The sequence below is a fragment of the Oncorhynchus mykiss genome, chromosome 9, assembly GCF_057628025.1.
Source record: "Oncorhynchus mykiss isolate SJ-2025 chromosome 9, ASM5762802v1, whole genome shotgun sequence".
Classification (NCBI taxonomy): Eukaryota; Metazoa; Chordata; class Actinopteri; order Salmoniformes; family Salmonidae; genus Oncorhynchus; species Oncorhynchus mykiss.
This window is the reverse complement of record NC_143030.1, coordinates 75,962,488-75,977,474: the sequence shown is the minus strand read 5'-3', so window position 1 is coordinate 75,977,474 and position 14,987 is coordinate 75,962,488. Positions and strand designations below refer to the sequence as shown.

General features: G+C 39.9%; 1 protein-coding gene across 3 annotated transcripts in view; it reads left to right on the top strand.

The window, feature by feature from the left end:
- LOC110531262 (copine-8) overlaps positions 1-14,987 on the top strand; it is a 218,791-nt gene that overhangs the window by 183,236 nt on the left and 20,568 nt on the right. For all 3 annotated transcript variants that reach the window (XM_036988908.2, XM_036988907.2, XM_036988906.2), the window contains 2 exons: positions 11,693-11,739; positions 11,902-12,083. In XM_036988908.2, coding sequence (XP_036844803.1) covers positions 11,693-11,739; positions 11,902-12,083 — 229 coding nt within the window. The remainder of the gene's footprint in view (positions 1-11,692; positions 11,740-11,901; positions 12,084-14,987) is intronic.

The following is a 14,987-nucleotide window of genomic DNA, read 5'->3' as shown; positions in this document are numbered from 1 at the left end:
GCAGTATGATATGACTAGGGACTAGGGTTGGGATGCTTCCTGCAGTATGATATGACTAGGGACTAGGGTAGGGATGCTTCCTGCTGTATGATATGACTAGGGACTAGGGTTGGGATGCTTCCTGCTGTATGATATGACTAGGGACTAGGGTTGGGATGCTTCCTGCTGTATGATATGACTAGGGACTAGGGTTGGGATGTTTCCTGCTGTATGATATGACTAGGGACTAGGGTTGGGATGCTTCCTGCTGTATGATATAACTAGGGACTAGGGTTGGGATGCTTCCTGCTGTATGATATGACTCGGGACTTGGGTTGGGATGCTTCCTGCTGTATGATATGACTAGGGACTAGGGTTGGGATGCTTCCTGCTGTATGATATGACTAGGGACTTGGGTTGGGATGCTTCCTGCTGTATGATATGACTAGGGACTAGGGTTGGGATGCTTCCTGCTGTATGATATGACTCGGGACTTGGGTTGGGATGCTTCCTGCTGTATGATATGACTAGGGACTAGGGTTGGGATGCTTCCTGCAGTATGATATGACTAGGGACTAGGGTTGGGATGCTTCCTGCTTTATGATATGACTAGGGACTAGGGACATTAAAACATCAGGCTGTGGATTTCTGAATGGAGCTAAATTTCTTAAACCTGTCACGGTCTTCCTCCTCTTCATCTGAAGTGGAGAGGCGAGAAGGATCGGAGGACCAAAATGCGGCGTGGTATGTGTTCATGATGAATATTTAATTAAAGAAAGTACTGAACACTGAATACAAAAACAATAACGACCGTGACGCTATAAATGAGACCTGTGCTGCCACAAGCAACTAACATAGACAATCACCCACAAACAAACAGTGCAACCCAGGCTACCTAAGTATGATTCTCAATCAGAGACAACTAAATGACACCTGCCTCTGATTGAGAACCATACTAGGCCGAAACAAATCCCCAAATCATAGAAAAACAAACATAGACTGCCCACCCCAACTCACACCCTGACCATACTAAATAAATACAAAACAAAGGATATAAAGGTCAGAACGTGACAAAAACACACTGATTGCTTCACCCTTTCTGCTCACCATGGTAATCACAGGATTCAATCTGATGTAACCAGGCTATATGAGGAGAGTCAATCATTGTTAATCACCATAGAAGAAGCACAATGCTAACAGCTAGCTACAGCTATGTCTTTAAAGTCTCACCTCTTAGGGAATGGATGGGGACATGAAGGGGAAGTTTGTTTTCCCCCAAATTCACTTCCCTTTCCTTCTTTTCAAGTTCCTTGGCTGTCATCCTTTGCATTTCTCATGATTGAAATATGGCTTAGGGTTTTATTAAGCGCGTGTGATGCTGTTTGCAGATTGTTTATAGACATACTGTATGCGAAAGGAATTCATGATTATTAACCAGAATAAATACTACTACTGGCAGAATTTAGATGATGGTGTTGGTGGTGATTGATTATTGTGATGATGATGATGATGATGGTTTTAATGATGATGATGATGTTGATGTTGATGGTAACGATGGTAATGATGATGATGGTTTTAATGAGCATGATGATGATGATGGTTTTAATGTTGATAATGATGATGATGATAATGATGAGGACGATAATGATAATGACGATAATGATGATGATGATGATGGTGTTACTGATGATGATTATGATGATGATGATGATGTTGATGGTGATGATTGTGTCATTAATGATGATGGTGATATTGATGATGATGGTGATATTGATGGTGATGATGATGATGGTGTTATTAATGATGATGGTGATATTGATGGTGATGAGGATGATGGTGTTATTAATGATGATGGTGATATTGATGATGGTGATGATGATGGTGATATTGATGATGATGATGGTGTTACTGATGATGATGGTGATGATGATGGTGTTTCTGATGATGATGATGGTGTTACTGATGATGATGATGATGATGGTTATGGTGATATTGATGGTGATGATGATGATGGTGTTATTACTGATGATGGTGATATTCATGATGATGATGGTGATATTGATGGTGATATTGATGATGGTGTTATTAATGGTGATGATGATGTTGATGATGATGATGATGGTGTTATTAATGATGATGCTGATGGTGTCACTGATGATGATGATGGTGATATTGATGATGATGATGATGGTGTTGTTAATGATGATGATGATGGTGTTACTGATGATGATGATGATATTATTAATGATGAATGATGGTGTTATTAATGATGATGATGATGATGATGATGATAGTGTTATGAATGATGATGGTGTTATTAATGATGATGATGATGATGATGGTGTTACTGATGATGATGGTGTTATTAATGATGATGATGATGATGGTGTTATTAAAGTTGATGATGATGATGATGGTGTTTCTGATGATGATGTTGATGATGATATTGATGATGATGATAGTGTTATTAATGATGATGATGATGATGGTGTTACTGATGATGATGATGTTGATATTGATGATGATGATGATGGTGTTATTAATGATGATGATGGTGTTACTGATGTTGATGGTGATGGTGATATTATTGATGATGGTGTTACTGATGATGATGATGATGATGATGATGATGTTACTGATGATGATGATGATGATGATGATGATGATGGTGATATTGATGATGATGATGATGATGATGATGGGGATATTGATGATGATGATGGTGTTACTGATGATGATGATGGGGATATTGATGGTGATGATGATGGGGATATTGATGATGATGATGATGTTACTGATGATGATGATGATGATGATTATGGGGATATTGATATTAATGATGATGATGATGATGGTGTTACTGATGATGATGGTGTTATTAATGATGATGATGATGATGATGGTGTTATTAATGATGATGATGATGATAATGGTGTTACTGATGATGATGTTGATGATGATATTGATGATGATGATAGTGTTATTAATGATGATGATGATGATGGTGTTACTGATGATGATGATGTTGATATTGATGATGATGATGATGGTGTTATTAATGATGATGATGGTGTTACTGATGTTGATGGTGATGGTGATATTATTGATGATGGTGTTACTGATGATGATGATGATGATGATGTTACTGATGATGATGATGATGATGATGATGGTGATATTGATGATGATGATGATGATGATGATGATGGGGATATTGATGATGATGATGATGATGATGATGATGGTGTTACTGATGATGATGATGATGATGATGATGGTGATATTGATGATGATGATGGTGTTACTGATGATGATGATGATGATGATGGTGTTACTGATGATGATGATGATGATGATGATGATGGTGATATTGATGATGATGATGATGATGATGGTGTTACTGATGATGATGATGATGATGATGGTGTTACTGATGATGATGATGATGATGATGATGGTGTTACTGATGATGATGATGATGATCATGAGGATGATGATGATGATAATGATGATGGGGATATTGATGATGGTGTTACTGATGATGATGTGATGATGGTGTTACTGATGATGATGTGATGATGATGTGATGATGGTGTTACTGATGATGATGATATTGATTATGGTGTCGATGATGACGATTGATATTAATGATGATGATGATGATGGTGTTACTGATGATGATGGTGTTATTAATGATGATGATGATGATGATGGTGTTATTAATGATGATGATGATGATAATGGTGTTACTGATGATGATGTTGATGATGATATTGATGATGATGATAGTGTTATTAATGATGATGATGATGATGGTGTTACTGATGATGATGATGTTGATATTGATGATGATGATGATGGTGTTATTAATGATGATGATGGTGTTACTGATGTTGATGGTGATGGTGATATTATTGATGATGGTGTTACTGATGATGATGATGATGTTACTGATGATGATGATGATGATGATGATGGTGATATTGATGATGATGATGATGATGATGATGATGATGATGATGGGGATATTGATGATGATGATGATGATGATGATGATGGTGTTACTGATGATGATGATGATGATGATGATGGTGATATTGATGATGATGATGGTGTTACTGATGATGATGATGATGATGATGGTGTTACTGATGATGATGATGATGATGATGATGATGGTGATATTGATGATGATGATGATGATGATGATGGTGTTACTGATGATGATGATGATGATGATGGTGTTACTGATGATGATGATGATGATGATGATGGTGTTACTGATGATGATGATGATGATCATGAGGATGATGATGATGATAATGATGATGGGGATATTGATGATGGTGTTACTGATGATGATGTGATGATGGTGTTACTGATGATGATGTGATGATGATGTGATGATGGTGTTACTGATGATGATGATATTGATTATGGTGTCGATGATGCCGGTAATTATCGTGATGGTGATGACACACAGTTGTCAGCGTTATATATTTAATTGAAACACTGCGTAGAACAGCAGTGATGAGGTTATTCATTGTGTAGTTTCGATACTACGTTAGTTATCACTAATCCCTTGTCTCTCATTATGGACACTTAGTTTCCTGTCAAATCATGACTACTTTCACCTCCCTCGGCTCATTATTGGTTTATGAGAAACCTTTTGGGAAAGGACTCCTTATCTCGCAGTTTTCCTAAATGTTAGTGAGGCTGTTTGCATATACACTGACAGCCTAATGATAAACCATGATTATACACTGTAGGCAAAAATACAATAGAGATGACTAACACAGGACTCCATTTAACATGGATGATGTTAATATACAATACAACAGAAGTGGGAATCAGATGAGTCTGAACAAGAAAACAGACCCTGACAGCTTGGAGAGCTGTTGATGAGGGTTTTGTCAGAACATGTTTAGTAGTAACTCTTCCTCCCATTAATTAACACTACTTTGTTTACCATCGGGTCGTGTTCGTTAACTCTGTCTGTCTGTCTGTCTGTCTGTCTGTCTGTCTGTCTGTCTGTCTGTCTGTCTGTCTGTCTGTCTCTCTCTCTCTCTCTCTGTCTCTGTCTCTGTCTCTGTCTCTCTCTCTCTGTATCTCTCTCTCTCTCTGTCTGTCTGTCTGTCTGTCTGTCTGTCTGTCTGTCTGTCTGTCTGTCTGTCTGTCTGTCTGTCTGTCTGTCTGTCTGTCTGTCTGTCTGTCTGTCTGTCTGTCTGTCTGTCTGTCTCTCTTTATCTTTATCTCTCTCTCTCTCTCTCTCTCTCTCTCTCTCTCTCTCTCTCTCTTTATCTGTCTCTCTTTATCTTTCTCTCTCTGTCTCTCTCTCTCTCTCTCTCTCTCTGCTTGTTATTGTGCCTAACAAACCCATCAGGGAAATGACTGTCTTTACTCTGTCTTGTCTCTCAGCTCTCCAAGTCTTTATATATTTATTAATTGACTTGCAACTTGTGTGTCTGGAAGGGATATAAGGATTTTTTCCCAGTATAAGGATAATGTCCAGTCTGGTCTGACCAGAGGTCAGTTACTATAACTATAACTAATATAAATATATATAAATATAAATATATATATATATAAATAGTTATTTACCATGAAGCCTACTGAGCTGCACACTCTAGGAGCTGATAGTTATTTACCATGAAGCCTACTGAGCTACACACTCTAGGAGTTTACAGTTATTTACCATGAAGCCTACTGAGCTACACACTCTAGGAGCTAATAGTTATTTACCATGAAGCCTACTGAGCTGCACACTCTAGGAGCTAATAGTTATTTACCATGAAGCCTACTGAGCTGCACACTCTAGGAGCTGATAGTTATTTACCATGAAGCCTACTGAGCTACACACTCTAGGAGTTTACAGTTATTTACCATGAAGCCTACTGAGCTACACACTCTAGGAGCTAATAGTTATTTACCATGAAGCCTACTGAGCTGCACACTCTAGGAGTTTACAGTTATTTACCATGAAGCCTACTGAGAATAATATACAGTATTTCTGTCTACTTGTGTAATTTAACTTTTAACACCGTTTTATTTGTGTAGCTCCAGTTTATCGTATGGTTTAAGTATACAGTTGAAGTCGGAAGTTTACATACACTTAGGTTGGAGTCATTAACCTTTCTAGCGCAGGGGTTCCGCTAGCGGAACACCTCGACAATATTCCGCAGAAAAGTCAGCGCGCGAAATTCATTTATTTTTATTTTTAATATGTAACTTTCACACATTAACCTGTCTACGATACTGGTTCCCAATTGGGGATCAACCCTCCCACGTTCAGCTGAAACGGTGGCGCATGGAACGCAAAAATATTCTTAAAAATATTTAACCTCCACACATTAACAAGTCCAATAGCTCAAATGAAAGATAAACACCTTGTTCATCTAGCCAGCAAGTCAGATTTCTAAAATGTTTTACGGCGAAAACATAGCACATATATATGTAAAACCACCACCAGACACAGCTCATTTGAATAGCCAAAACATGCAATCAACAAACGCAGGATTAAAAAATAAATCGCTCACTAACCTTTTGAAAATCTTCATCAGATGACAGTAATATGACATGTTACACAGTACATATTTTTTTTTTCAATAATATGCCATTTATATCCATAAATGTCCATTTACAGTGAGTTCACGTTCAGAAATTACTCAAAAATGCCCGCAGGAAATCTATGTAGCGCGGCAAGATAACGTAAATAGACATCATAAACTTTGACTAAATATACATGTTCTACATATAGTTAGAAAGATACACTGCTTCTTTATGCAACCGCTGTGTTAGATTTATTTTTAACGTTACAGAAATCGCACACTATTCCATATGCTGAGACAGCGCTCAGTTCCAAGCTACATTTCCACGTAATGTTGGAGTCAACAGAAACACAGATTTAAGCATAAATATTCCCTTACCTTCGATGGTCTTCGTTCAGAATGTTCTGGAAGGCTTCATACTTACCCAATACATCGTTTGGTTTCAAGTCTTGCGTCTTTGTATTAGCTACTGCTAATAACATCAGCTGAAATGCACCCAAAACGTCCTCTGGTCCGGAAAAGTTGCGCATCAAAACTTCAAAATGACATATTATATGTCGACTAAACAGGTCAAACTAAGTGCAGAAGCAAGCTTTATGATGTTTTAGACACGCAAAACAAACTTCAATTCAATCGGCCATCGTCTGCCCTTCTCTTGAGTGCTGGAACAAAGGAATGGCTGGGACCAATTTGCGCCCATACGCACAGCCTATTCTCTCGTGGCACACACTAATTTCACTCCCATAGGGTCAATTCTCGCGGGATTTGAAAGAGGACATCTAGCGGAAGAGATAGAAAGTGTCCCCAGAATCATAACTGGTTGGGAAGGGTGGGGGCCATGACGTCAAAGTTGCTCCAACTTTCATGGCCACAAAAACTAGTTTGGAAGAATGCCTGCCCGGTGAGTTCTGCTATACTTACAGACATAATTCCAACGGTTTTAGAATCTTTAGAGTGTTTTCTATCCAATAATAATCTTTATTTGCATATATTAGCAATTTTTGACAGATTTTTTTTCCAGTTTACTAGGGGTACCCAATCTCTCCAAAGGGGGCGTATGTCTGCCATATCCTTAACAGGTCCAATACAGCAAATGAAAGATTTTCCAGCCAAAGATAGGAGTCACAAAAAGCAGAAATCTAGATACAAATTAATCACATACCTTTGATGATCTTCATCAGATGACACTCATAGGACATCATGTTACACAATACATGTATGTTTTGTTCGATAATGTGCATATTTATATCCAAAAATCTCAGTTTACATTGGCGCCTTACATGCAGTAATGTTTTGATTCCAAAACATCCGGTGATTTTGCAGAAATACTAATAATAAACATTGATACAAGATACTAGTGTTGTTCACAGAATTAAAGATAGACTTCTCCTTAATGCAACCGCTGTGTCAGATTTCAAAAAAACTTTACGGAAAAAGCATAATCTGTATCTCGTTGTGATCATAATCTGAGAACGGCGCTCAGAACCCAAAACAGCCAGAGGAATATTCGCCATTTTGGAATCAACAAAGTTAGAAACAACACCATAAATATTCACTTACCTTTGATGATCTTCATCAGAAGGCACTCCCAGAAATCCCAGTTTGACAATAAATGACTGATTTGTTCCATAAAGCTCCATCATTTATGTCCAAATAGCCACTTGTTGTTAGCGTGTTCAGCCCAGTAATCCATCTACATGAGGCGCGAGCATTTCATCCAGACAAGAACTCAAAAAGTTCTGTTACAGTCCTTTAGAAACATGTCCAACGATGTATGGAATCAATCGTTAGGATGTTTTTAACATAAAACATCAATAATGTTCCAACCAGAGAATTCCTTTGTCTTCAGAAAGGCACTGGAACGAGAGGTAACTCTGTCGGGATGGTGCGTCATGAGACCAAGGCTCTCTGCCAGAGCACTGACTCAAAGAGGTCTCATGAGCCCCTCCTTTATAGTAGAATCCTCATTCAAGTTTCAAAAAATGGTTGACATCTAGTGGAAGCCCTAGGAAGTGCAACCTCATCCATATCTCAATGTGTATTTGGTAGGCCAGGCTTTGAAAAACTACAAACCTCAGATGTCCCACTTCCTGGTTGTATTTTTCTCAGGTTTCGCCTGCCATATGAGTTCTGTTATACTCACAGACATCATTCAAACAGTTTTAGAAACTCTGTTTTCTATCCAATACTAATAATAATATGCAAATATTAGCATCTGGGACAGAGTAGGAGGCAGTTCACTCTGGGAATGCAATTCATCCAAAAGTGAAAATGATGCCCCCATAAAACTCGTTTTTCAACCATTCCACAAATTTCTTGTTAACAAACTATAGTTTTGGCAAGTCGGTTAGGACATCTACTTTGTGCATGACACAAGTCATTTTTCCAACAATTTTGGTGTACTTTGGTGCAAAAAGTGCAAATCAATCCCAGAACAACAGCAAAGAACCTTGTGAAGATGGTGGAGGAAAAAGGTACAAAAGTATCTATATCCACAGTAAAACGAGTCCTATATCGACATAACCTGAAAGGCCGCTCAGCGAGAAAGAAGCCACTCCTCCAAAACCGCCATCAAAAAGCCAGACTACGGTTTGCAACTGCACATGGGGACAAAGATCGTACTTTTTGGAGAAATGTCCTCTGGTCTGATGAAAGAAAACAGAACTGTTTGGCCATAATGACCATCGTTGTGTTTGGAGGAAAAAGTGGGAGGCTTGCAAGCCGAAGAGCACCATCCCAACGGTGAAGCACGGGGATGGCAGCATCATATTGTGGGGGTACATTGCAAATGGATCTTCCAAATGGACACTGACCCCAAGCATACTTCCAAAGTTGTGGCAAAATGTCTTAAGGACAACAAAGTTAAGGTATTTGAGTGGCCATCACAAAGCCCTGACCTCAATCCTATAGAAAATTTGTGGGCAGAACTGAAAAAGCGTGTGCGAGCAAGGAGGCCTACAAATCTGACTCAGTTACACCTGCTCTGTCAGGAGGAATGGGCCAAAATTCACCCAACTTATTGTGGGAAGCTTGTGGAAGGCTACCCAAAACATTTGACCCAAATTAAAACAATTTAAAGACAATGCTGCCAAATACTAATTGAGTGTATGTAAACGTCTGACACACTGGGAATGTGATGAAATGAATAAAAGCTGAAATAAATCACACTCTCTACTATTATTCTGACATTTCACATTCTTAAAATAAATTAGTTATCCTAACTGACCTAAGACAGGCATTTTTTACTAGGATTAAATGTCAGGAATTGTGAATAACTGAGTTTAAATGTATTTGGCTTTGGTGTATGTAAACTTCCGACTTCAACTGACTGTACAAAACATTTTACGAACACCCGCTCTTTCCATGACAGACTGACCCGGTGAATCCAGGTGAAAACTATAATCCTTTGTTGATGTCACTTGTTAAATCCACTTCAATCAGTGTAGATGAAGGGGGGCAGACAGGTTGAAGAAGGATTTTTAAGCCTTGAGACAATTGAGACATGGATTATGTATGCGTGCCATTCAGAGGGTAAATAGGCAAGACAAAATATTTAAGTGTCTTTGAACAGGGCATGGTAGTAGGTGCCAGGCGCACCGGTTTGTATCAAGAACTCCAACGCCGCTGAGTTTTTCATGCTCAACAGTTTCCTGTGTGTATCAAGAATGGTCCACCACCCAAAGGACATCCAGCCAACTTGACACAACTGTGGGAAGCATTGGAGTCAACATGGACCAGCATCCCTGTGGAATGCTTTTGACACCTTGTAGAGTCAATGCCCCGACAAATTGAGGCTGTTCATGGGGAAAAAGGGGAGAGGGGTTTAGCTCAATATTAGAAAAGTGTTCCTAATGTTTGGTATACTCAGTGTATGTCAATGTTTGTAGTAATTGCTGTCCTGTCAGTCAAACACGTCTTATAAGTCTTAAAAGTGGTAAGGGTGCAGTCCAGCCAAGCGAAGCTAGCCATCCAGATGTGTGGCCATGCATGTAGTTGGACTGGCTTGCTGCCTAACTGGGCTTGGAAACCAGACTGGCTGCTTCTCTGCTGCTACTGTGAATTCATTTATCTCACGCTCCTGGGAGAAGGATAAAAAATAAAACATATATAAAATAAATATGTTGTTTTTTTTGAGGCGCCGACTCGGTTGAACAGGAAAGCCGGCTTGGTCGGTTCGGTCGGTGCTTTTCTCCCAGGTGAGAGCTGAAGCAGAGAGCAGAGTGATGGCTTCTGGGTAATTGAGGTGGTCTCCTGGACAGATGGGGAGGATTATATCTTCAAGCCGAGCAACTAGGATGTAACTGTAACTTTGTAGGAGAGAGAGAGAGACCAATAATTCACAAAATGGGACAAACACCAAAATGAGACTGCATGTAGAATTCTGCAAAAAATATCCTCTGTGTACAATGTAAAACACCACTGGGGCTCTGTTCACAATCACCAACAGACCCAACAGAGGCCCAGGACAGCAACACATTTAGACCCAACCAAATCATGAGTATAAAATTACTTGATACATTGGAAAGAATTAACCAAAAAACAGAGCAACCTAGAATACTAGTTGGCCCTAAACAGAGAGTACACAGTGACAGAATACCTGACCACTGTGACTGGCCCAAAAGGAAGGAATGCTTTGACTATGTACAGACTCAGTGAGCATATCCTTGCTATTGAGAAAGGTATATCCTTGCTATTGAGAAAGGTTGCCATAGGCAGACCTGGCTCACAAGAGAAGACAGGCTATGTGCAAACTGCCCATAAAATGAGGTGGAAACTGAGCTGCACTTCCTAACCTCCTTCCCAATGTATGATCAATATTAGAGACGCATATTTCCCTCATATTACACAGACCCACAAAGAGTTTGAAAACAAATCCAATTTTGATATTTCCCCTTTTGTACCTTAACCATTTTCACATCGTTACAACACTGTATACATAATATGACATTTGAAATGTCTTTATTCTTTTGTGAGTGTAATGTTTACTGTTCATTTTTTGTTTATTTCACTTTTGTTTATTATCTATTTCACTTGCTTTGGAAAGAGAGGAGAGAGAGAGAGAGAGAGAGAGAGAGAGAGAGACTCAACCCAACTCTAAATTAAACACCAGGAGTTCTCTGTTACAATATCTAAAATCAATATTTTTCTCTGTTCTTCTCTTCCAGAACTCAGATTCACTTCACGGTGGCCATTGATTTCACAGCATCCAATGGTGAGGGCTGGTACTATTTTGATACATTATTTGTATTGTATTCTACAGCTCTATAAGCTGACTATCTCTTACTGTGAGGCTCTCAAGTCCAGCAGGCTGCTGTCTCTACTCAAGCTCTGAACTCTGAACCCTGCATTCTAACCCACCTGGGTTGCTCTCCAGGTAACCCGTCCCAGTCCACCTCCCTCCACTACATGAACCCGTACCAGATGAATGCATACGCCATGGCCCTGAAGGCTGTAGGAGAGATCATTCAGGACTATGACAGTGACAAGATGTTCCCTGCTCTGGGCTTCGGAGCCAAGCTGCCCCCCGATGGACATGTATCCCACGAGTTCCCCTTGGTAACTATCTATCATCGTCCTATGACTGCAGACGCGCACACACACGCACACTACAGATTCTCACTGGGGCTGGTAGAGCTTGCAGAGTTTGGTGCAAAACTAGGTATTATCTGATGTCCAATGAGTTCCCCTGGTAACTATACTGTACAACCTCTGCCTGAAGGATGGATGGATCCTCACTGGTAACTATACTGTACAGCTCCTGCCTGCAGATGTAGCTATAGCTAGTTACTGTACAGCCCCTGCCTGCAGATGTAGCTATAGCTAGCTACTGTACAACCACTGCCTACAGATGTAGCTATAGCTAGCTACTGTACAACCACTGCCTACAGATGTAGCTATAGCTAGCTACTGTACAACCACTGCCTACAGATGTAGCTATAGCTAGCTACTGTACAACCACTGCCTACAGATGTAGCTATAGCTAGCTACTGTACAACCCCTGCCCGCAGATGTAGCTATAGCTAGCTACTGTACAACCACTGCCTACAGATGTAGCTATAGCTAGCTACTGTACAACCCCTGCCCGCAGATGTAGATATAGCTAGTTACTGTACAGCCCCTTCCTGCAGATGTAGCTATAGCTATCTACTGTACAACACCTGCCCGCAGATGTAGCTATAGCTATCTACTGTACAGTACATCACTGAGGGTGTTAATAATGCTGTTAGTAATGACTCAAAGAAGCACACTTCAAAGATTCAGCAGGTTTATTAATGTGGCTGGTTCTGACTGACTTCTTCTGGTATTTATTAATGTGGCTGGTTCTGACTGACTTCTTCTGGTGTTTATTAATGTGGCTGGTTCTGACTGACTTCTTCTGGTGTTTATTAATGTGGCTGGCTCTGACTGATTTCTTCTGGTGTTTATTAATGTGGCTGGCTCTGACTGACTTCTTCTGGTGTTTATTAATGTGGCTGGCTCTGACTGACTTCTTCTGGTGTTTATTAATGTGGCTGGCTCTGACTGATTTCTTCTGGTGTTTATTAATGTGGCTGGTTCTGACTGACTTCTTCTGGTGTTTATTAATGTGGCTGGCTCTGACTGACTTCTTCTGGTGTTTATTAATGTGGCTGGCTCTGACTGACTTATTCTGGTGTTTATTAATGTGGCTGGCTCTGACTGACTTCTTCTGGTGTTTATTAATGTGGCTGGCTCTGACTGACTTCTTCTGGTGTTTATTAATGTGGCTGGTTCTGACTGACTTCTCCTGGTGTTTATTAATGTGGCTGGCTCTGACTGACTTCTTCTGGTGTTTATTAATGTGGCTGGCTCTGACTGACTTCTTCTGGTGTTTATTAATGTGGCTGGCTCTGACTGACTTCTTCTGGTGTTTATTAATGTGGCTGGTTCTGACTGACTTCTTCTGGTGTTTATTAATGTGGCTGGCTCTGACTGACTTCTTCTGGTGTTTATTAATGTGGCTGGCTCTGACTGACTTCTTCTGGTGTTTATTAATGTGGCTGGTTCTGACTGACTTCTTCTGGTGTTTATTAATGTGGCTGGCTCTGACTGACTTCTTCTGGTGTTTATTAATGTGTCTGGCTCTGACTGACTTCTTGCACAGCATTTACATACATATTATATACCTTTCCCAGTAGAGTTTCTATATATATATGTGTGTGTGTGCGTGCGTGAGGGATTGAACATGTGTGTTCCTTTGACAGATATGAGCATGCATAAATTAAACACGGGATTCATTTAAAACCTTTTATTGTGCAATTTGGCTTCTATAAGCCTGACGGATTCTTCAATCAATTTTTTTTTTTTTTTTTTTTTTTTTTTTTTTTTTTTTTTTTTTTTTTTACCTTTATTTAACCAGGCAAGTCAGTTAAGAACAAATTCTTATTTTCAATGACGGCCTGGGAACAGTGGGTTAACTGCCTGTTCAGGGGCAGAACGACAGATTTGTACCTTGTCAGCTCGGGGGTTTGAACTCGCAACCTTCCGGTTACTAGTCCAACGCTCTAACCACTAGGCTACCCTGCCCAGTTAATGTGGATGGAAATGGGATACCTAGTCAGTTGCACAACTGAATCTATTCAAACCGAAACGTGTCATCGGCGTCTGGGGAGCAGTTGTTGTTGGGGGTTAACTGCCAGAGCAACAGATTTGTACCTTGTCGGCTAGGGTGTTAGATCCAGCAACCTTCCGGTTACTGGTCCTACTCTCCTACCCGCAAAGCTGGTTGGGGATGGTGTTGTACAATAAAACTAATGAGCAGGTCATCAACAGGGTCTCCACCGCCATAGCCCCGCAAAGTAAGGATACATTTTATTTTTAATTTTTTTTTAAACCAAATATTTTGTGTAGACCTTACAGTGAAATGCTGAATACAACAGGTGTAGTAGACCTTACAGTGAAATGCTGAATACAACAGGTGTGTAGACCTTACAGTGAAATGCTGAATACAACAGGTGTAGTAGACCTTACAGTGAAATGCTGAATACAACAGGTGTGTAGACCTTACAGTGAAATGCTGAATACAACAGGTGTGTAGATCTTACAGTGAAATGCTGAATACAACAGGTGTGTAGACCTTACAGTGAAATGCTGAATACAACAGGTGTGTAGACCTTACAGTGAAATGCTGAATACAACAGGTGTAGTAGACCTTACAGTGAAATGCTGAATACAACAGGTGTGTAGACCTTACAGTGAAATGCTGAATACAACAGGTGTAGTAGACCTTACAGTAAAATGCTGAATACAACAGGTGTGTAGACCTTACAGTGAAATGCTGAATACAACAGGTGTAGTAGACCTTACAGTGAAATGCTGAATACAACAGGTGTAGTAGACCTTACAGTGAAATGCTGAATACAACAGGTGTAGTAGACCTTACAGTGAAATGCTGAATACAACAGGTGTGTAGACCTTACAGTGAAATGCTGAATACAACAG